Genomic DNA, 23,762 nt, shown 5'->3' with positions numbered 1-23,762 from the left:
AGCAACGACCTCATAGGGGGCACACGTTTCTCCTTGTTTCAAGCACTGGAGCAAGTTAGCTCTAAACATGCATGAGCGAGTGAAAGAATTGGGGAATAGGTCCAATTTCTCCTCTTCCTGTGATCTAATTGCTTGATCATGGCATTTGCCTGCAGAGAGATAACAACAGTTAATTCCTGGTTCTGTGTTCGGCAGAGCCATCCTGCTTGGCCAAAAGCCCTGGTTCAAGTTCAGGTGTTCAGTGGCTCCATACTTCCACCTAGTGACCTAGAGCTATGCTCACATCTCCTGCTTTTCATCGTCTCCTTTCTGTTACATTGCAGGAATGTTTCCTATGTTCCCATTTTTGACTTTGTTCACTCCTGTTGGGGGTTATTTCTACTGATACTCATAAAATCTACAATCTTCAAGTGAATGGCTGCACATGAACAAAAATAGATGGCCTAGAGGGAATATTTTTAACTAGAACTTTCCGTCAGTAAGAAGAAAATTTATGCATTGATGTATATGCACATAAGTGTATTTACGCACACACAAATGTGCAGACGTACATGCATAAAATATGTACATTCATGTATCAAATTGTACTGCTCTCCTCTATGCTGGGCAGTTATACCTAAACATGGTCATCAGCCTGTATAGTGAGAGAGGCTTTACATTTCATATAACGAATCCCTTGCGTGATTCCCTCATTCCTGTCCTAGCAGATGTGTGAGCAAGGAGCCTGTGTGGTCATTCAGGACAGTGATACCCACCACCTCCCCTCTTATCTTCTAAATTGCAACCTATTCAGAAAGGCATTTCCTGAGGTCCAGTTCCACAGCTTAGCTGTGGCTTTTGTTAACACAACATTTTCCTCTTCCCAGTCAAATATATTCATTGTACTTGTAAGTCTGAGGCTTTTTTTAATGTCTTTTGTATAAAGCATTTCCTCAAGACTGAGGAAATGTGTCCTCAAGACACAAATTAATGTACAGAACATCAAAGACAGTGTTTTTTTTCTGTTTACTCTGAGATGTAAAGAGTTTGGGAGCCTGAGTGTGGCAGAGTAAAAATGAAAGATTGAATGTTTTGGTGCTGGATGCACTAATAAGCCTTAACGACCCTGACCAGCCACACTTGAGGCCTTCTCTCTGCCCACACAACCATGAGCCCACTGGTCCATTTAAACTCAGCCCAAGAATGCCTCTCTTTTTTTGAGTTAGGTTACAGGTACAAGTTTTCCAAGGTCTTTTTCCTAGATGGATCTTGGACCTGTGTTGTAGCTGTATTTCTAGCCCTATTTCCTTTCTCTTGTGATAGGATCCTGGATCTGCTCTGTTCCATATGTCTGGGGCTGTCAGTGGACCTTTTTACCAAAAAAGTTACCTTTTTACCAAAATCTAGCTCAACCCACACTGTTCAGACCCATCAGAGTGTGCCCCGTCTTTGTGGGCACTGCCTGTACCAGGGCCACCCTTGACTTCCAGCTCATCCTTCCTCATGGAGCAGCTGGCCCTCATGCCTTGTCACAGGAACAGACTTCTGCTTCAGAGACAAAACCCTGAGTTTTGTCACCTCTGGTGACAAAGTTCCTACTTTTGGTGAGTAAGCATGTATGGAAAGAAAGGGATAAACGAAATAGACTTCCATAGGAATATATCTGAAGTATTTCCTCAACACTGCTGGTTATTCTGACCATGCTTAGAGTGAAACTTGGGCTAATAAGTAAATGAAGTGTAGACTTTTGGGCAGAACAGGGTTAAACTTCACTGGGTTCCTGTAATCATTGGCTATGTGCAGTTGAGACATGGGGGCTTGGTGCACAAAGAAACCAAACCCATCTAATTCCACTGTTGGGCACATCTCCAAAACTTGCATGAAAGCTGATCATCTGTGACTTCCTGCTGCTGTGACTTTGAGCTGGGGAAGAACAACCAAGACTGTTTTGTCTCCTACTGGAGATGAGGTAAGGGCATGCATACCTAGTGATGATGATTGACCGGTGTGTGGTAACTCATTAAACTGTAGTATTGTTGTGTTGCAGAGCAACTTGTGAGTTTCAATGGAAATTTCCATGAAGATATTCATACTACACCCATGTGCCTGGTCACTACTCACTGTCTCACCACTGACTGTGCCAGATCCCAGGGTATATGTGCTCAGGTACCCTGCGTATGCCAAGCTCGGAGGCTCCTAGCAATGCTGTAGTTAAGGGATCAAGTTATATACCAAGTGGAGAACAATGCCAGGTTACTCCCTCGGGACAAAATAGTTAACAGTAGCAAGTAGCTTATGTTAATAATTAATCTTGCCCGATGGACAGGTCTGTGGCGTGCATCAAACATGCTGAGAAACTAGTCTGGTGATTTTCAGTGCAATGCAGCTTGTGACCCACACAGGCACTGAACTGAATGCCAGACACAGCTGTGGACCTGCAGTTGCAGTAGAGCTGGTGCCAAAGGGATGGAACAGCTATTCTGCCATCTGCACTTCCACACTTTGCTCCTGTGAGGAAGGGAAGAAGAATAAATGGAATAAGGTAAGTAATACTAAATAAATAAATAAATAAATAAAATAAAAAATAAAGTCTGAAGAAGAGTAATAGCAATAAAGACAAATGATCTTTTATAGACCTGCTTTAAAATACAAGGTCTACATGCATCAAAGCTGTGAACTCTGATTCCCTACAGATTCAGTTTTAAGGCCTGCAAGGAATACTGAGTGAAAAGTTAAAGCAGCACTTGCGATATAATGGTAGAAGCAACACTGCTATTCTAGTGTTTTACATCACTTTATTCTGGTCTAACTATTCATATGTTTAGATTTACCAGAAAAGACAGAGAAAAAGAGTAGAGAGTACCTGATATTGTGTACATGAATGATTTCTGAAGGCCAGGTGTGTTTGCCAGGAGTAAATATAAAAAATGTGCTCTTCGCTAGGTGCTTTTCTATAGACTCTGTAATGAGACATCAATTGCCTCTATTCAACTGCAGCTTCTTCATAGGTAAGGCAATGTCTCAGCTTTCAGAATACTTTATTCCCATTGTGCTTTTCCTAGGGTGTTGGCTTGCAGCTTTTATATCATAAGACTCACTGTGGTTGCCATATGTTTCACTCTGATCCCTCAAAAAAAGCTGATTTGAGAGAAAAGGTGCTCTGGAGATAGCACAGTGTCTGCCATTAACATTCATTTTAGACCAGGAGTGCACGTTTTAAAAAAAAAAAAAAAAAATCTAGAAATACTTAACATGTGGATGTAAATCTTTAGTATGTGTGGTTTGTGCTACAGATCTGCTTGCATGTGGTTTTGCAACAAACGCATATACGATTTTGATCTGGATTTTGTTCTTTGCTTCAATTATCATTAAATGTTTTGCTGCCCAAGTGGCTTATTCTAAGCAGTGGTTTGTGTTCTCTATTTCTTTGTCTGATACAACAGCCTCCTGCTCTTCTCACAGACTTGCAATATAAAGTAGCAATACAATCCCCACAATACAGTCAGGACTTGTTTTTCATATTATAGGGAAGGCACTAAAGTATTAAAGTCAAGAGTTTGGGCAGAGATCTTCTGAAATCCCCATTCAAAGTCGAGATGAACCTCTTGAGACCATTTCTGAGTGTTGAGGTAATGATCTTTGCAGGTGAGTGTGTAGAAGTATTGAATCCAACCACTCTGGTAATGCAAAAACTGCAAAATCCAGTGTCTCTGGATTAGGTAAAATGTAAGGCATGTAAGACATCTAAGAGAGGTTGGATCCTATGGGATATTGACTGCACCATTTTAGAATTTTGCAACCTTTGACAGTGACTTTTTGTTGTCTTGTTTTCAAAGTTAGCAGGAATTTGAGGTGGGATATTTGGATTTGTAGTTATTTCTTCTGTTCCACTTGGATTCCCCTTGTGCTTGTTGGTTTCCATTTACCTAATGGTTTTATAATCTTTATGTGCTTATGCTACATGTACAATACTTGGACGAATAAGATTGTGAGATTAACATGTGGCCAAGAAGCTGGTAATCAGTTGAAATGTTACACAAACTGGGTATCACTGTAAATAAGGGCTTCTAAAGAAAAGTCTGAACATTGGCTGGCAATTTCTTTCATAGACACTCACTCATCTGCATTCTAATCGGAAGATGAGGGTTCCTCAAACAAAGCCTAAATCACCTGAAGAATTTGATGTGTTTATGAAAAAGAGTAGCAAGTTGCAGGTTTAATTTCATGAAGCAGGAGTTCATTTCCAGTCTGGTGTTTCTGTTTTCTAAGGACTTCTCCAAGAGAGTGCTGGACAGGTTGTCTCAGAGCCAGAAATAGATTCAGTGTGTTGGCAGTCCTACTTTCGGTAATCGTGTGCAGAAGTAAGCAAGCAGATTTCCTTGAAAGATGAAGCAATAAGGACAAGTTTTATCATGCTCATTTTGGTTTTAGAGGAGAACATTTGGGCTTGGTTCAATCCACCAAGTCTGGAATTGTGGTGTTTTTTTTTTTTTTTTTTTTTTTNTTTTTTTTTTTTTTTTTTTTAAACAAAACAAAAAAACCCCACATCTCTGAGAAGCAGGACTCTTACATAGGGTGGAAAGTTGTGTGTAAAAGGGACATGTAATATGACATATTTGTGTGCCTATGAAGGAGAATTAAAGAGGATACTGGGACTGCAGAAGAGCAGCTGTTGGGCCAATAAAAAAATGCCTTCTCCTGAATGAGATGGGTTTGATACTTGTGTTACATCAACTTGACATGGTTGGGTTATTTTTGCAGTGACAGCTACAGGACTGCATATTAAGCCACAAGAGGGTAGTGTTGCTGGAGGAACATGGATTACTATTACCTTGCCTGGTGAGTTTTTAACTCAAATCACATGTAAAAGGAATAATAGAATCAATGTTGTTTTGAGTTTTGGAGTCAGAGTGGCAAATTCCAAATAACAGATGCACAGTTGCTTGGGCAGCTCAAAATTGTCTTGAAGCTATTACTTCATAAACCTTTGTTGATGATAAGCTAAATCTTCTTTCTTTTTTTTTTTTGCGATAAAAGTTTGATTTGGGTCTTTTTTGTAGGAATAGAAAATCTCTTCCCCTCTTCCTTTTTTTTTTTTTTTTCTTATTTAAAAACAAACCCTAAAATCTCTTCCATTCATAGATCATCTGAAAAAGGAACTTTAAAAACACTAGTGATAAATGTGAGATCTGAGCAAAAGCCAAACTGATACTTTGCTAATCTATGCCAGAACTGTTAAATCCAACCGCTCAAAATTAATATCTCTTTTTATTCCTTGTTCTAGGGGTGATGAATGTTGACTCCTTGGGAAAGATTCTTATTTTTACGGGCCAGTTTTATGTTCTCTCGTTGTTCAGTTAAGATGTTCAAGTTTTGATTTATTCCTTTATACCTGTGATGAATGTCATGTGTATTGCTCCTCTGAATGGTGTTATGTTCCTATAGAGAAGATGAGTGGGAAGGAGGGGGAACTCGTGTCTTCAGAGAGGGATACACCCCTACTTAGGAGTGCTAAGCACTGCTGCTAAAGAAACAGCAAATCTCACATTCCATTTTTATATCATGCATGCCTGAAAGTGAGTTATGTCCTCACTAAGCTCTTCTCATTCATTTTTGACTACTTAGGTTCAGCATCTCACCAACTAGAGCATTCCTTGGCCAGTGGCTCCCATCTGGAGGTGTCCCTAGTGAATCCAGGTCTACCCAGATTACCTTGTGATGTTTCTCCTATGTATTTTGACTCATCCACCATAAGATGCAGAACAAGGTATGATCTTTGTGTGGATAGCTGTCTGTTATTTTCCTAGTAGGATCCTCACTTTTTTTGTGCTCGAACAGGCAGTTTGGGAGTGTGTGGCTGCTGCTATCACTGTATCTGATCAGTGCTGCTCCTCCTAAACTGTGCTGCATTTATACTTGCTTCAGCTTAAGAAAGCACTGGGATCAGCATCTTGTGGGTCTTACAATGAGTTTTGGAAAACCTAAGACTCTAATACTTAAAGGTTTGTGAGCAACTAATTATTTAGGCGTGTAATTCCCAAGAAAATCTAGGGATTTCTTCCCTTTTAGGTAGCCTTGACCTGTCCATGATCATAAAAAAGTAGTGGTAGAGCTGGAAATGTAATGTGTTTGAGTATTGCCTAAGCAATCCAAGCTCCTTTTCCAGTCTGTCACAATTTCAAAGATCTTTTTCTTTCAACTAGAAGATTAAGTGCCTCTCAAGAAGCTATAAGGGGGACCCTAATGGAGCTCTTCCATCTCTGGCTTCTATGATTTCGCTGGGAGTTATTTCTTCTGGTGAATATTATGATGAGAAACTATGTGCATTAAGGATGCATCATTAATTTACAAACCAGGATCAAGCTGCCCTGTAAATCTAGGCAGCCTTGGGTTATTTTAATACTAATGAATAACAATTAGTTATTAGTATTAATGAACACTAATGAGCATGTATGTGTTTTGCATTTACATACAATTTGGATAGTTAGAGTTCTGATATAGCCCTCTAATCTTTTGTATTTCTCTGAAATTCTTGCTCTGGGTCCACATTTCTCTTTAATTCCAGCTTTTTAGGAGACTGCTTTGACCTATATATCTTAGTGCAAGCTTTGTTTGCTCTATCAAAGCCTCAAGGGATCTGACAAGCATGTAGACCCCAAGAAACATATGGAATTTGCTTAAAAATAAACATAATTCTGTATAAAAAAGTGGCTTTTTTTTTCCTTCCAGGTCTTCACCTCGGGAAGGTTTGTACTATGTGGAGTTGCTATCACAAGGAAGGATGATTAACAATCTGACTGGGATGGAAAAAGAAAGCTATACTTTCAAGGTACAATCAAGCAAGAATGGAAGTGATGATAGAGTTCAAAATATTGAAGATAGCCAACCTTTAGGCTTGAGATCAATCACAGGAGACATCCTGTGAGTATCTTTCATACTGCCTGCCAGATTGCATGTCAGGACAAGAAGGTCAAGCTGCAACTTACATCTTTAAAAATGAAATGCACATATGTACTCAGTGCTTAGTCTGTCGTTGGATAGATTAAGCAATCTAGGATGCCTTTCTGAAGCAAAAAACTGTGTCTGTTAACCTGTTTCAGCACTGAAATCATTGTCCACCTTATTGTGAATCTTCTAGCACCTTGCTCCTTGTCCAGGAGAATTGTCTAAGCAATCAACCATGCTTTTTGTGAACCCATGGCCTTATTTGCCAGCATGTTCAACTTTCAAGGGAATGCTTTTAGAAGGGTATACCTGATCATGCTACCATTTATAAGGAAATCCATTGGCTCATCAAGTAAACATTGAAGGCAACTAATGAACCCTGAGACGTAAGTGTAAACAACTAAAAATTGCATCAACCTGAAGTGCTGTGGCAAACTTTAGACTTTCTTGTTCTTGGCCCAAGATCATTTGACTTTGTTCCTGCTGAAAATGTTAGTTAGTCCCTATGTTTCCTTCTGGAGACAACGTCAGAAGTGGAGCATAATACCATTCTTCAATGGATTCATAAGGACCATGGAGAGGTACAGGTTGCACATATACCTACTGGCTGAAGATGCTTTCTCAATCTGCCTATAGGGCTCTTTACCTGCCACTTTTCTAACTGTGTTCATATTACTGCAGAGCAATTTATACAATCTTGGAATTACAGACTCAGGTTGGATAGACCTTAGGAGGTCCCTTTTTGCTGAAAACAATGTTAGCTGTGAGATCAGACTGGGTTGCTCAGGGATTTATTTATCTGAGTCTTGAAAATTTCCGTGGATTAAGTTTTTGTAGCCCTCTAGGACCTCAGTTCGATACCTGACTGTCACTGTTTTTGTGAACGGGCCCAGACGTTTTAACATAAAAGCAGCTATGCAGGTACAAACAATGGACAGACACAGTATTAGCCTAGTCCAGACAATTCTAGTTGAACTGAATGGAGGAGCTTACGTGATTACTTCTTCTGGGGTTATGCTCCAAGCTGTAAAGTGTTAGTGTAGAGCTTGTCAGCACTGTCAGGCAGCAAAGGGCAAGAATACCTCTGCTTTCAGAAAAGGGCATCTCTTCAGGCCTGTTGGAGCTTTTCACCAGCAAACCAGAAGTCAGAATACATTGTCTTTGGAGGTTGTGGGGTATGGTGGTGTCAAAGTTGTTAATGATGATGGTGCCAGGGATTCGTGCAGAGTGGAATGCTTAAGCTTGGATGTTTGCTTGAGGATGAGGCCTGGTGTGTTTGGGAGTCACGTCCCACCTCTGTGCTAAATTTGAGCATTGAGCAAGAAAGCCCAGTGTTTCAGTAAATGGCACATTAAAGCTGACGAGTCATTGGGTGGTTCAGCTAGCTTAGAGAGCTGATGAAAAATCACCAGGGGATGTTGTTAATGAGACACATTCCAAGCTAAATAAAACACAATGTGTCTCTTTGTTTTGGGACTGGGACCTGGGAGCTATGCGTATTAAAAATTAATTTTCTCCTCTGCAGTAGATTGAAAAAGCCTGCTGCAGGCAGCAGCAAGTCTAAACAGCTCAGACTTCAGTGTCAGCTAGTGGCCCCGGATTTCCAAACTGTTTTTCGAAGTCTTTTTCTGAATCTTGTCCTGTCTTGGGTGTGATGCTGCCTTTGCTTCTCTGTGGTGACCAGCACTGGAGTCAGTGTATGGTTATTCAGTCATTTTTTTTCATGTGACCATTACCAGGAAAGAAGACTGGGCTCTGAAAGGGAATGACATCCAAGAAAAGCTTGGATAAAGCATAGAGCGTAGAGGGGATGAGGAGGGAAAGACAGTACTTTCTGAAAACAATGCTAATGTATTATATCACATTAAGATGGAGCTCAAATTGGGCCAATGTTAGCATTTTCTTGGCAAAGATGATGCTTTAAGAGTCTGGGAGTCAACAAGCTTGTTGAAGGCAAGGTTGGCTCTCTGTTTTGTGATGCAGAAATAGTTTTTAAGGATATCTTATCTCGGCAAGAGGGGAAGGGACTGAGGCCACCATGCTAGGCAAAATGGAGCCTTGACTTAAAAAAAGCGTGGTTTGGATTTTTTATAAAACCATCTTTTATGAATAATAAATGTCTCAAGCTGGGGTGAGCAACTTACACACAGACAAAGAGAATGCAAAAATAGCAGCAGGTCAGATCTGAATGCAGAGGGGGTACAAATCTCCAGGATAAGAAGGGTATGTCTGGACTTGCTCCCTTTTCAGAGCAGGGCTCCACTTCAAAGATCAAATCCTAAAATGTGAGGCTCTGAAATGGGTCGCCAACTGTGTTGCGAGCAATGTGTAATCAGATCTTGTCAGGCTGCTGTGAAAACGACTGCCATTTAACTACAAATTTCTCCTTGCAGTTCTCTGCTGTGCAGACACCTGTGGTTTACCAAATTAGTCCACCATCTGGCGTCCCAGGTATGATATCTTTCTTGAAGATGGAGCCCACTTTAATTATTATTTGATGTTCCATAGCGTCTTTCTCCTTATGGTGGGACTGTCTTGCTGGGGATTAAAAGGGGCATCTCTAGAACTTAATGTCCAAACTCATGCTGAACCGGAAAATGGATTTTCATAGGGGAAAAGTTTTCTGCGTTGGATGCAAGAAAAACAGATAATCTGTACTGACCATTGGGGCTTTTGGTACTTGCTCTCCATGGACAAACTCTGCCTCAGCAGAGATGTTGTTTAGTGTAGAGGTAAATTTAATCAATCTCAGTTCTTAGACCAATTGTTTTATTTCTGTCGTAGTATTTTTAACAAGGACTAGCTATTTGGTGCTGATATTATGATGTCATACACACTTGCGGTTAATGAGGTTTTTAGCTAAGACTTCAAAGTTACCTGAAAAGATGATCATTGGTACTGGTATGAACAGTTAAGTGCTGTTTGGAAAACATATTGTTTCTTTTTTTCCTCCCTACTGCTGTTCTGTTGGTATTTCCAAGTTTATTATAGTTATTAAATAGTTATATATATAGAACTATATATAGTTATTATATAGTTATTATATATTTCCAAGTTCATGATCAATCAAAATATTCTGTCCCCTAGGAGTGCAAAGAGATATTTTCTGTGATTTAGAAGTACCTAAAGGATCTAATCACCTAAGTCCACTTGAAAATAATTAGAAATTAGGAGTGGATTTCAGGTCCAGAGTCACATCTCTTGACATTTTTTGGGCTCAGAACATGTTTAGTTCACAAAAGCAGCACAAACATGCTTAGTGCATGTGGGTGATAATGTCTGAGCCATGGTGTTCTGGAATTGAGTTCAATTAGATGTTTTTAGTTAACAAAATAAATGAAGGGAAATATCTTCTCAGTACCAATGGTGGAGGCGAGTTGGAAAAATCAAGAATAGATTGTTTTGTGTGTGTGAAACAAAGGAGTGTTCTTTTTGGACAAGGGAATTTGAGTGTAAAGTCACCTTGAAGTTTGATACAGAGAGCAGACACCAATGCAGCCATCTGGGCCACTCTGCAAACTGCAGGGACCAAGAATTTCTCTTCAGTTCACAAAATCTGCAATTCTGCTTTTAAAAGACTCACTTTAACTTCCATTCCCTTTCAAACAGGAAATTTAATACAGCTCTATGGGAAGACAATTACTGGAAGATATGAAACCCTGGACTTCAATGTCGATTATGTCGATGGGTAATTATATATAAACTGCTACCTGCCCTAGTCTCTGTAAACTGGCATTTCTTCCATCAGCCTCTTTGACAGCAATAAATCGCAGCCAGTTGGCCCAGAATTGCCATTTCCTTCTTTTGTGGTTTATTGCAGCTCATGAGTTGGGCTCCAGCAAACTTTGTTAATCTAATTGCAACTGGTCCATTAAGCTAGTTGGTTTGTTTACTGGCAGCACAGTCAATCACAGCTCAGTGTGAATTGTACTGTAATTGCATCTGGTTGTTGTAGATTTTATTTTGGCTAGCAAATTAAAATTTAACTAATTAAAATAATGTCAGAATCTAAAAGTTAAATAAATTTTCCCTTTCATTTGCATTTTTAGAAATACTTTAGTTTGAAGCAAACACTCCCATGGGGAGTCAAAAGGCCAAGCAGAAGAATTTTGAGACAAAAAAAAAAAAGTTTGCATTGCTTCAATTCTTCTCTGTCCATTTTTCTCTTTTCAAGAAAGGTTTCATTTTTTTCTGCTCTTTTTTGATTATGCATGATACAGAAAAGCAGGTAAATTTCCAAATTTTTTGATTCTGGGACAACAGGACTTTAAGCACAGTGAGTCCAAAATAGGTTTGAATTTGATCAGGAACAGCCTTCATATTTCCATAACTTTTCCATACATACATTTCTAAAAACTCTCTGGCTTCTATTTTCCTTGCTCTTATGACCATGGCAGTGGATCACTAAGCCCAGATGGATACTTTAAACAAATTATTAATCTATAGTTACTCTAGTATTTTAAGGAAAAGTTCAGGACCCAGGGAAGCTTAATATCCCTACTAGTTACCTAGAAATTCCAATTACCAGTTTGCACACATGCAGATGTTTGACCACTGCATGTTTCTTAGCTATTCCTCAGACTGAGTGGAAAATTTTCTTGCTAAATGTCTAAATTTTCTGCTAATCAAAATGTCCGTTGCAAATTCCTGGCATGTTAATTGCACCTGATATCAGCCCTACATTTTTTTTACTCTCTGGAAACCCATGAATGTGTCCTTTGTTCAATATTTATTAGCCTTTGACGGAACTGTGAGATCTTTGATCAATGTGAAGAAAGGCTGGGCTATCTGACTTTGGATTGGATGTGACTGTGTGCTTCATTGCCACATTATTCATTTACAGCATAAGCTCACTCATAATCAAAGAGGAAACGGACTCCAAATATTAGCATACCTCACAAGTGCATACTATTGCTTCACGAGAATGCTTGTCCCATACTTGTTTGTTTGCTGGTAACTAGGTACTAGGAAGTACTAGGAAGTACTAGAAGGAATTTGGACTTATTGTTCCTGTGCAGGGTGCTCTTGGTGTCCCTGCTTGAGTAGGAAGGTTGGACTAAATGATTACTAGAAGTCTCTTCCAACCTCAACCATTCTGTGATTCTATAACTTCACCAAAGCCATGTGCAACTCAGTTCACACTTGGTAAGACTCAAAGCGGAAGAGGTAAAAGTTTTTATACTTATGAAGGCATTCTGCACTCTTTTTTTCAGGCTTGAAATATAATGGGATATAATGGTCCAGTGATGTTAAATCAATTGTTTCACAATCCTACAATACTTTTTAAAATTTTCCTTAAAAAAAAGCTATCTGAATACTAGAAAACTCTATTAATAAAACCTCCTATAACTGCACTCTGAAGTCTAGGTCATAGCAAAGTGTTTGCATTATAGTAAGTTTTTAATTACATGTTTCCCTTAATTGCCTGTTAATTCTCAAAGAATCATTACTACCCTTTGCTGCTTATGCTAATTACTGTTAATTTATTGTTCCCACCTGATTCCTCTTCTCCAGTGGAACCTGCCTCTTTCCCAATGCTTCTTCAAGGTGGAAATACTCCATTTTGCTCTTATGAGTTTGATCTCTAGCAGAAATTGTTTGCTGGAGTCTCAGTTCAATAAAAGATCATAATTTCAACCGAGAAGCTCTGTATCTTGTCTTAAAGTTGTGTCTTTCCTGTTTTCTTTCTGCCTAGGCCAGCTCTCCTTGTGTCAGAAGGAGATGGATGGACCAGTCTCTGCTCTTTTGTTGACAAACAAGCAGGACACATGTTAGTTTTGACTGACATTTGGTTTGTATTTATATAAAGACTCAGCATAGCTTGTGAATAGAAAAAATTATTGGTTATTGGCTTTTTTGTAATATGAAGAATGACAAGGTGTTGTCTGCAAGTTTTATAGTTGGAGTGGATGAGGACTGCTGTCTCTTTATGGTCACAGAGAGGATCTGTGGTCTAGATGTAATGAGTGAGGACCAGAAGTTGCTTTCTGGACCAGAAGCCATGTGTTATGGCCTGGCTGCATCCGGATTTTTGTTCAGCTCTCTTAGACTCCAAAACAGGGTAGCAATGTCCAAGTCCAAGCTACCTACTGGGTATAGACTTGGGTCAACGCAGTCTCTTAACAATGAATCATATACGGTTGTAATTTAAAGGTGAGTTAGTTGAATTTGGCCAAATGTGTGCCAGGAGAGTTCTAACAATTTAACAATATAGGTGGACAGCATCCAATGACCAACTCCTGACACTGCACATTTCTTGGAATGAATGTATCCCTATGTCCTGGAAGTAGTAAGAGATGCTTCTGGACTGCTGCACCTGCCAGAGACTGTGCAGTAACATTCCCTTTATTGTTGTGTACAGTTTCTTTTATACTTTGAGCCATAAGAGAAAGTTGATCCCTGGAAAAAGGGCGGAGAAAATGTGAGATATGGCAGGTTTCTGTTGTAGATAGTCAAGGGAAAATCCTGATTGCACAGAAATTGGTGCTAAGATTCCTGTAGTCCTCTGTGGACACACTTATTTCACTGTAAAATCCCCTCTGCATCCCAGGAGGGGAACTTAAATGCAAATGTGAGTTGGAGATGGGACTTGTGTTCTTCCATGGCTCTTCTCTTCCCAGAGGCACTGAAGGTCTGAAATGCCTTTCTCAAGTATTGCAGAAGGCAAAAAGGGAACAAATTTTATGTAAACTGATTGTAGATCTATGTGATCTGTCCATGATCATGAGACAAGTGTGAAACAACCTTTTCTCACCTCTTCTAAGGGAAGCTGAGTGACTTGCTCAGATGCAAAACTCTGCATTTTGCTTGGTTTGGTGATTCCTCTGCATTTTTCTGACACTTTGAGAGGAAAAAGAATGACATCCTTTATCTCTCTGCAGCTATCCTGTTCGGGTGGAGGATGGACTGGGGACCCTGCAGTGCCGAGTGGAAGGCAGCCACATAGGTCAGTAAAAAGGGAGCACAAACTCCACCTTCTTGGATATAGCCAACAGCAGTGAAGTCATTTGGCTTCTTTCATGTCTTTGTTCATTTGTTCAGTTTGTTATTTTTTTTCTTCTTTTCTTTGCTTTTTCTTGTATGTGACAGACCTTCTCTTTCCTCTGGATTTAACATATATAAATAGGTTGGAGGCCCACATTCATGGCCCTTCTGGTAGCAGTTTGGATCCCTTGCATTGTAGCTTCTTCTTTTTCCTCACTTCTCACCATCTAGATCTCACAGATTCAAGATAAAACAAAGCATTTATGCAAACAAATCCTACTCCTGAAAATCAGACTCAAGATATATTATTTTAGGTATTCACAATTCAATGTCTACCTATGATCTAAGGTTCTAAGCTCTTTATATTGTTATGCAGTTCAGATCCTGCACATACATGAGCCTGAGATGCTGTACGATGTTCCATGTGGTCTTTTGGTGCCATCAGAAGGCCATGATCTGTTGTAGATCCTGTGCCACGTCTGTTGATGGTCTATAGGTGTCTGCACTGCTCTACAGCATCTCAAATGATGCCTGACCTAACACTGGTTGTGTTGGGAGCTCACATATAGACTTCTGTATATAGTCATGGCCCTATATCAACTAGAGACTTGTGAAGTTCTTGATGGGCTTATTGGGATTTTGATTGGTTTTATTTGCTATTTCTGAGAGTTTTCTGGTCTGTCACTTATAGTACATGTTGACATACTTTCTTCTCCTCTTGTAAATTAAGAATAATTCTGAAACACCTACATTTGGTAGAATACACTCATCATGGAGCCCTTCACGTTCCCTCTGTAAAGTATGTGTATTCTCTCCACCAGGGTCCCATAATGTCAGCTTCTCAGTGTTCAACAAAGGAAGGTAAGTGAATACCTTCTAGTCCTCCGTATTTTCATGGGGGAACACAGTTGCATTTTTTTTTTTTTGAACCTGAGATAAGTGTAGGAAATTTTACTGAAAATTATTTTGCTCCTTTGAAAAGATTTTTATTGTATTAGGGATGGAAGGGGAGGTCATTTCTCCTTCAAAACCTTCACTTTAGAGGCTTAATACTTAACATTCTTAGTATTAATACTTAATACTAAGGTGTCCAGTTCTCTCCAGAGAAGGTCTAATCCCAGTTTAAAGATCCATGTACCTCTTGAGCATTTTCTTTCCCTTGCAGATCAGCAGTAGACAAAGATGCTTGGCTCATCAGTGCTAAACAGGACCTTTTCTTGTATCAAACACATTCAGGTATTGCGCTGATCTATCTCATTGGTTGCACACTCCCTTGGCAATTCCAGAGTAGTCTAGGAAAAAAAAATTTTGTTGCTGTTCTTCCCAAGGGTATGGTAATGTTGTGTTCTTGTTTTTAGGTGTGCAGCTCCCCTAGTATGTTATGCTGTATTGTGAGCTGATTGCACAGGAAGCTGCAGATAGAAAATTGAACAAAGACCAAATTCACATGCTAAGGCTGGCTGTCCTGCCTTAGGTCGTGCCCTAAATCCTCAGTGTATTATTTTTTCATCTCTTAGAGATGTCTTCGTACTCTCTGGTGGACAGATCTGAATTGGGAGACTCATCCAGGGAACAGCACTGTGTTCTGTAGCAGCAATAGACTTGAAGTGTTGGATCTAGTGAAGTTTTATATCCTTTTCCCCTCTTAAATCACACTGTATTTGGTAAGATTGCAGTTTTCGTAACAGTAAGGTTTTGAAATTGGATGAATTATGAAAAAATATGAAGATCTGGAAAAATTTGCCAGCTTTGTCATTAGATTTTTTCAACACTGTAAAAATGCAATTAGATGCTCAGACCAGGACATTTGAGTGAAAAATAAATAATTTTTCATCAAAGAGAAAAGTAAGTTTACAAGTTGACAGAGGATGGTGTTAATAAAGAGCAAATATGGAAATATTTGAGTGGTCACAATATGGATGTTTGTGGCGAGATATTCAGCTTCTTGAATGTGTCCTGCAAGGACTATTGGAAAGCTCAGTAGTATTTGTAGGTTAAATTCAGAAATAAGTCAGATGAAGTCAAAAAAAAACTTTATTTCAATTTTTTTCAGAGTTCCTCAGTTGCACTCTGAACATGACAGATGCAGGACTAAATAACAGTCCAGGCAATATTTCTCCTGTTACATGGGCAAGCTCTCTGCAATCCCCATGGCTTCCAAGAGATGAATGAAGCATTAGAGAGCCCTATTTCATTCACAGGAGCCTGTTCCTGTTGTAAATAGTGCAAAATGCACTGCTTTGACGGAAGTAGGAATGGGATCAATCTTTCCATGCTCATGTTCAGACTTCACTTTGTGGTTTTTTTTGTAGAAATAGCCTCTGTTTTTCCAGCTAGTGGAAGTCTTGGTGGAGGCACTGAGCTCACTATCACAGGGGATTTCTTTGAGGAGCCGGTGCAGGTCACAGCTGCAGGTAAGGGGAGATGTGTTAAATATTATTTTGTTCTTGTTGTTTTTTTTCCCCCCTAATACAATGGTATTGGCATTGACCACAGCAACTCAACCAGTAGTAATGGACAGTAAGTGAAGGAGTTGCAATTCTTGGCTTAGGAACACCTAGTTAATTTGATCAGGGAATGAACTATTTTACTTGTTCATGGTTTAAGGGCAGGATTCTGGTCTTTTTAGTATTTTTGGAGAGAAACTATGTTTATTTCAAGGACCAGGTGTTTTTCTAGATCTCACATGCCCTGTTGACTCCTTTCCTGGCTGCCAGGTGTCTGCTGTAAAGTCCAGCACCTTTCTCCCCAGAAGATCATCTGCACCATTGAGCCTGTCATCAAGAGCAGGAGACTTGCTGGCCCCCATCCAGGTACAGGATTCGTATAACTAAAAACTCAAATGGGCAAAGGTGCAGAAATGGAGGGTGGTAATCACTTGGTGGCGAATGTAGTAAAGAAACTGGGCTTCCCAAAACACTCTCTGCTTCAACTTCAAGCTGGTTGATAAGAACAGGAAAGAAGGAGAGCTCAGTCCATCACTTGCAGAGGGATTATGGTGGTGGTGGTGGGGGAAGTTCGTATTGATGCTTAAATCTATTGAAAATGATGCACAGACATTTTTTTAGGAGACAGAAATTGTTCCCTGTGAAAGAGAGGCTGGCTAATTTTGGCCATGGCTTAGCACAGCATTTCTTCCTGCAGGACAACAGGCACACTAGATTGGAAGCTCTGTTCTTGGAGGACTTTTGCTTTTTGTGGTGAAGGGTGTCAAGGTGGAAAAAAAAAACCTGAAAGCCAGAACTGTATTTTACCTTGGAGTGGAAATAGACACTCAAATGGAGTGAATCTATTATTAAAATCTTCTGTTCTGGCCTGTCTTCTTGCAGCACTAATTCTAGCATGTGCTCTGGGAGTTTGGTTGGCTGATACTGAGAACATTTTTATTTTAACTTTCTAGGAAACAGAGGGCTTCTCTTTGAAGTCTGGGATGACGCCTCTGATCTGACAGAAGCAGGTCCTGGATATAGATGGCAGTTTGTACCTAATGCCAGTTCCCCAGTAAGATTTCTGTCTGGGGCAAAGCAGTCATTCAGGTACTTAGTGATCTTAAAAAGAGATGAAGCCATGGCAATCACCTTCAGTAGTGTAAGGCGCAGCAATAACACCTGACAGTTCTTTACAGCAAAGCCTGACTGCAAAGCTCATGTGAATCAAAGCAAGCCCTCTACTCCAATGCCCCTTTGAAGCTCAAAATGTTCAGTGATTTTTTTATACATTTTTTTTTTTCCTCTTCTCACTTTTGCTCGGTATTTTTCCTCTGACTGTCCTGGATGTGCTGAAATACCACAAAAGAAATAACTGCAGAGGAAAAAACAGCTCTAGTAGAGGCTGCCTTGGGTTAGAGTCCTGGCCAGATGTGGAGGGTCAGATCCTTAGTTAACTTTGACAGTGGCAGCACAGCTGGTGCTAGTAGAAATAAACTGATTTCCCCCAAGCTGCAAATCTGTCTTTGAACAGTGCTAGTGACCATTAGGGCCTCTTGAGACAGCTATGAATGTATTGGCTGGGCACAATACATGGACAGTATTAAGACTTTGCTTAAGTAAAAATGCACAAAGATAAGTGGTCACCAGCAAAATCATGGCCACTTTTTGGGAGGAATACCTCATTTTTCACCTTAAACTTATTTCAAACCATTGTTTAATCTGAAAATGATTTTTTTTGTGTATTTGTAGCAGTTTTAAATCCCTGAATGTGTGTTTTTTGGACATAGTTACATCCCGCACTCCTTCCACATGCTGTGTACGTGCGAAGATGGGGTTTGTTGGGAGTACACTAATGTTTGTGTATTACTGATATTTTGTTTTTGTTTAGCTCCAGACTTCGTGGATTTTTTGTGGCTCCTGAGACCAACAATTATACCTTCTGGATTCAAGCAGATGGTCAGGCATCTCTGTATTTGAGCTTGTCTCAAGATCCAGAATGTAAGGTATTACTGCTGGCAGAGCAAAAATAAAAGGGTTAGGATAAGGAAGAGTTATATTTAATATAAGAATTTTTCCAGTAGGAATTAGCTTAGTGTGCCTTGTTCTGCACCTGTGGTGGATTTAAGTATGTATGATTATATTTGGTTTTACATTGGCCTTTATCAAGAACTCAGCTTTCATGAGTCATGAAAGGCTCGTTGTTGCACTCAGTCTTTGAACGTCTTTTCTGGGAGACAATTTTAGCAGTTCAACACATCTGTCCGTGCAAGGGGATCTGGAGACTTTCTGTCCTACTTTTTTAAATTATTTTTTTCCCCCTATAGAAATATCACCCCCTGGTTACTATCACAAGCCTCTTTGCATCACTGAAGCTGTGATGATGGACTTGGTGGCTTTGTTAGGCGGAGAAACAGCTCTAACTGATGATTTTGTTGGTTTGTACATAGGCAAAAATAGCTTCTCTCCCTGAGGGCAATTCCGAATGGCTGGAGCACTGGGAGAAGAGCTGGAGTGAAAACTGGCAGCAAAAATCCCCCAAATTTGAGCTAACTGCTGGCTCAAGGTACTACCTGGAAGCTTGGCATCATGGCAAGGCACCCAGCAGTGGGATGAGAGTTGGTGTGCAGATACACAACACATGGCTGAATCCCCAGGTAGTGAATACTTACTACCTGGAAAGACATGAAATTCGGGCTCGTGCTTTGCAGCTTCCTGAAGTGCAGGTCAGTGCTTTGTGCTTGGCCCTGGAAGCTAGATTGACCTTGACTATGCAGAGTATAGCAAATTCTAATGGTAAAGACCTTGACTTAGCTAAATATGAAAATGTATTCCCAACCTCTTTTAGATGGCTGAGTGAATAGTGTCATATGAGCTGAAGCTGTACATGGCTTTCAAAACATATCAGCAAGTTGACCTAACCCATATGTTTGCATTTTAATCAACTAATGTGTTGAACCAAATGCAAAGCTGCCTTCCCTCAGATTTTACCTTACTAATTAGTGACTAGAAGCTTCATATACTGGCTATAAAATGTTCCTTGGTTGAAGATTTATATGTCAAATTTGAATTCCATATATTTTACGAGGTTCGTATCTTTTAAAATGTGTTTATTTGCTTCTTTACCTGTCAGATGTTGACTGTGTCAGGTACAGGGTGGTTTAGTATCTCCTGGAACAACATATTCAGTGACATGATTCCCACAAATGCTACTGCTCAACAGGTAGGTGTCTCAACACTGAAAGCCCAGTCTGTACCGGGGTGCAACTGATGGAGCTATGGCACTTCATAGCAGTCAAGGCCTAGATACTTAGGTAGATTTTGTATGGTAAATGATGATATTTGGTATTGGGAGTGTCTGTTTTTTGGGGGATTGAATTGCCCAGGCAATGCACCACAGCATCTGATCTTGGCCTCCGCTGTCTGCAGCAAAGCCCATGTGTGGTGACTGTTAATCAGCAGTTTCATGTATGTGATATCTGGGATGGGTAGCTTGTGGCTCCTGACTTCAGACAGGAGCTCCAGACCAGTATGTTTGGAAACACTGATACAGTGAGCAAACATCCTTACTACAGCAACTGTAATCAGACTTGACCACTGTCAAAACCACTCTGTATATCTCCTCTGTGATAGTCCTTAGACATCAAAGCAGTGCAATGGATGGAGCTTGGAGGAGCATTCAGATTCGTGGGCTTGATGGGACTGATCAGCCTGCCAAAGATTTGACTAGAGATATGTCTCATTGAAGAGACTGTGTCCCTTAACCTCATGGTATCTAGGATGGTGGCAGATATCTGGTAAAAGATGATGAGAATGAGCTAAAACACTCTAATGCCACCAGTTGTGTTGACCAAGCTCTCTGTTTAGTTGCCTGCCCAGAGGTGTCTGCTGTCACCTGGGATGCCTCAAGTTGCCCAGGTCATCAGCACACGAATGGTAGGAATGGTATAGTTCTTGTTATAAATTGCATCATTCTGATGAGGCTGTTGGAGGCCTGTGCTTTGTTCAGCTGGAAGTTCAAACTGTTTTGAGCTGATTTTTACCATCTACCCGCTTTGACAAAGCTGCCTTGCCATCCTTCTCTTTTTGATGAAAAATGCAGCTATGACTTAATGTGTTGAAACTTTCTGCTTCTTCTCCATGTTGAGGGATGTGAAACTGCTGGAGAGAGTCCAGCACAGGGCTATGAGGAGAACATCTGCCCTATGAGGAAAGGCTAAGAGAGCTGGGCCTGTTCAGTCTGAGAAAGAGAAGGCTGAGAGGGGATCTGATCACTGTATATAAATACTTCGAGTGAGGCAGTGAGGAGGATGGGGCAGGTCTCATTTCAGTGGTGGCCAGCAATAGCACAAGAGGAGATGGCCACAGATTGAAGCATCAAAAGTTCCACAGGAACTTAAGGAAAAATTTCTTACCAGTGAGAGTGACGGAGCACTGGAACAGGCTGCCCAGAACCTTAATGATGCTATGAAATGATGCTATGAAATTTGCCAAATACTGTTGTACCATAACTTCATTACTTCATTTCTGTTTATTTATTTCTTTTTTTTTTTTTTTTTTCTAAAGGTACAAATAGCAATAGAGGGGCTTCTTTCAGTAGGGTGTGAAACTGAGGCATCTTCTGCTAAAATTCTTTTCCAGAATGGCTTTGAGAAAGGTAATGTTTTTCTTTGTCAAGAAGTATTTAGTGTGATCTTTGATTCTTTTATGTACAATTTAAAGACTTTACACACATTTTTTCCTTGGATGTTCATTTTTATTTTCTAATGGAAGACCTTATGTTACTTATTAAAAACATGATTAATATCTTATCTCTTCCTGTAATATATTACACAACTCGTCATGTATTACAGCACACTTATCAGAGTACGTGATATGTTCTTGTGGTTAGGAACATTACAGATAGATACAAAGAATGCAAGTTCCAGGGCATATGAAATTATTCATGTTTCAGTATCTCTACTGGGGAAGCAAATCTGATAGAGCCCATAGCTATAGCTCAAGTTGATTCCAACCCTAGGGATCTTTGGTTTCAGTCTTCCTTGCTGACTGCTGTATTCATCAGTGTGTCCAGTGCAAATATCTGGTGAATATTTGACTGGTCAGGTGAAGTATAAAATATTAGCCTTTGTAAAAATCATCGATAATTTGCTATCATGTGGAGGAAAGCAACAAGTTAATTAACTAGGAGAGATGAAAATCTTAGATATAAAAATGGAGAAAGAAACTGGACATTATTAGTGTAGTTATGTGATCATAAAGCTATAATTCTGCCAACAAAAAAGAGAATAACTTTAGCTGACGGCTGGTGATAGTTCAGCAGTAAAGTGAGAATAAGAAATGATATGTAGCAAGTAGAACAAAGGGAAAGACTTGATTTTTTTCTTTTACATTCTTTCTACAATATAAAAAATATTTTAAAGGGGCATAGCAAGAAAAAAAGGTTGTGAATAGATTCCAGTGTAGCACAAACAACCACACGTGTTCAGACCTAAGATTCGTCAATCATAAAGTCCTGTTTTCAGCAGAAACCAAAAGAGATGCCTAGAAAAGAATAAAAACTAAGTGAATGTGTATCTTGGTTCTCTCCAAATCCAATTTTTTTATCCCAATTAATTTCTTGAGCCTGATATATTTTGTTAATTTAACAACCTTCAGTGGTGCTGCCTTCCAAGTACTTGGATAGCTTCCCCTTGAATATAGATAAACTTACTACATAATAATAATACATAATATAGATAAACTTACTACATAATATCTTCAGGTAAGATTTTAACAGGAACTTCTATCTGATATGCCAGATAGATAGTAACAGATGGATATCTGTTTCTTTTATTTGAGGAAAATGTGAATGGCCAGTATCTACTGAGGGAAGAAAATCTCTTATGTACTAGGAGCAAAAGAAATATGAGCAATTTTTGTCAGTGTGGTTGATAACCCTGTGCAAAATGATCCCAGAGGAGAAGGGGATTCTTTTATCTGTGTATTTTCTGTAGGGGAAAGGGTGTATTTAGTCAAACACTTTGGCTCTAGACAATATTTGATATAGAGTTATATGGTCAAAATCAGAATCTAGCTTTTCAGTAAAGCTGAAAAGAAAGTAAAGAAATAAAGGCTCTTGCCTTTCAGTATCCTTTACCTAGGATATGTGCCAAGGTAATTGTCTCCTGCCATGTGGCAGTTCAAAATTTATCTGGTCAAGAGAATCTGTAAGAATAGAACTATGTTTTAAATTATTTTGGATATCCATTTCCTCTATTTTCATTTATTTTATTTTTTACATCTCTGCTAGGTAAAAAGGACTCCGTCACCACGGGACGCATTGTCAGTGGGATGGAGCCCTTCTGTGGGAGGTTCAGTGTTCACAGACCAGAACAGCTGGTGAAAACTTCACCTTCAACTTTACCAAGATATGATCTCACTGAATACACACATGTAAGTGTCTATTCTTGCTCAGCTTGTTGTGTTGGGGAGTGGATGCTTATAGCCAAATTAGCCCCATAAAATTATCCAGTCTGTTTAACTTTTCCTCAAACTCAAAGGATCATGTTTCAGAGCTGTGGTTGTTGGTCATGGCCAAAGCAGAATGTGTTTCAATGCAAAGACTTATGTGATTGGGTAGATAGTTTGGGATTCCAGAGAAATGGATATTCAGTTATCTGAGCACCAGAGCTCCATCTCCACTGGGCACATTGAAGGGCTTCTGGGCTTCATGGAGTTAGCTGTGATGCTGACCTTAAACAAGATCCATCTCTACAAATGTAAGACGGAATTGAATCACCATGTAATCTCTTCTGCAAACATTATACATATATTATCTTTTTTAATCTTTTTTTCCTACTTCATTTACAGATATGTTTTGCACATAAAGGACATATGAGCAAAATCCTTCATATATCAGTATCCTACACTAATGCCACTCTCCATTCAGTGAAGAGGAACCTCACCTGCCAATGGGATTTTAATGACAGCCACCTAGAAAGGTGCTTTACAGTGATGACATTTTCCATAGTAATTATTATATTAGGATATTAGTATGTTAGGAAAAATAAGCATAGCAAGTTCTTATTTGAACAATTTAAGGCACTAATTTGCTGTTTTCTTTGGCAATACTCTGAATTTTTGCAGTGAAACTGAAAGGTCTATTGCAGTTTGCCGTCAGGAAGCTTATGGGACCACTGGTAAATAGTGGTTTTGGAAGTTGCTACACTCTTTGTTTCGTTTAAAATCAATAGGTGAGAGAACTTTTCTGACAAGATGGGAAATTAGGGGCAGGCAAACTGGAAGAATCAACAATCTCTGAAGAACTTCTGGAATCTGGGAGGATTTTGTTTGCTTTATTTATTTATTTCACTCTATGTGAGTAGGTGGATGGGTAGATTACTTAAATAACATTTTCATAAGAATTTGACTTCTGAGTTTGAATTT

The 23,762-nt window shown here is 39.5% G+C and overlaps 1 protein-coding gene and 1 long non-coding RNA gene across 2 annotated transcripts in view; both read left to right on the top strand.

Annotated features, from left to right (window-relative positions):
- The first annotated feature begins 1,393 nt into the window (after positions 1–1,393).
- LOC112948500 lies at positions 1,394–2,425 on the top strand. The gene is made up of 4 exons (XR_003249641.1): positions 1,394–1,583; positions 1,866–1,948; positions 2,027–2,145; positions 2,382–2,425. It is a non-coding gene; the product is annotated as an uncharacterized LOC112948500 (long non-coding RNA).
- Positions 2,426–3,571: 1,146 nt separating this feature from the next.
- PKHD1 (PKHD1, fibrocystin/polyductin) overlaps positions 3,572–23,762 on the top strand; it is a 234,406-nt gene continuing 214,215 nt past the window's right edge. Inside the window, exons 1-19 of the mRNA XM_026040938.1 lie at positions 3,572–3,624; positions 4,741–4,818; positions 5,605–5,746; positions 6,709–6,808; positions 9,318–9,375; positions 10,534–10,612; positions 12,620–12,694; positions 13,806–13,870; positions 14,730–14,769; positions 15,074–15,144; positions 16,221–16,322; positions 16,626–16,721; positions 17,309–17,444; positions 18,226–18,340; positions 18,785–19,060; positions 19,468–19,557; positions 20,901–20,991; positions 22,627–22,769; positions 23,187–23,317. Coding sequence (XP_025896723.1) covers positions 3,576–3,624; positions 4,741–4,818; positions 5,605–5,746; positions 6,709–6,808; positions 9,318–9,375; positions 10,534–10,612; positions 12,620–12,694; positions 13,806–13,870; positions 14,730–14,769; positions 15,074–15,144; positions 16,221–16,322; positions 16,626–16,721; positions 17,309–17,444; positions 18,226–18,340; positions 18,785–19,060; positions 19,468–19,557; positions 20,901–20,991; positions 22,627–22,769; positions 23,187–23,317 — 1,937 coding nt within the window. The 5' untranslated portion in view covers positions 3,572–3,575. The remainder of the gene's footprint in view (positions 3,625–4,740; positions 4,819–5,604; positions 5,747–6,708; positions 6,809–9,317; positions 9,376–10,533; positions 10,613–12,619; positions 12,695–13,805; positions 13,871–14,729; positions 14,770–15,073; positions 15,145–16,220; positions 16,323–16,625; positions 16,722–17,308; positions 17,445–18,225; positions 18,341–18,784; positions 19,061–19,467; positions 19,558–20,900; positions 20,992–22,626; positions 22,770–23,186; positions 23,318–23,762) is intronic.

The sequence above is a fragment of the Nothoprocta perdicaria genome, unplaced genomic scaffold, assembly GCF_003342845.1.
Source record: "Nothoprocta perdicaria isolate Ctin4 unplaced genomic scaffold, notPer1 scaffold_101, whole genome shotgun sequence".
Taxonomy (NCBI): domain Eukaryota; kingdom Metazoa; phylum Chordata; class Aves; order Tinamiformes; family Tinamidae; genus Nothoprocta; species Nothoprocta perdicaria.
The sequence above is the reverse complement of the archived record's forward strand: the minus strand, read 5'-3'. Positions and strand labels throughout refer to the sequence as shown.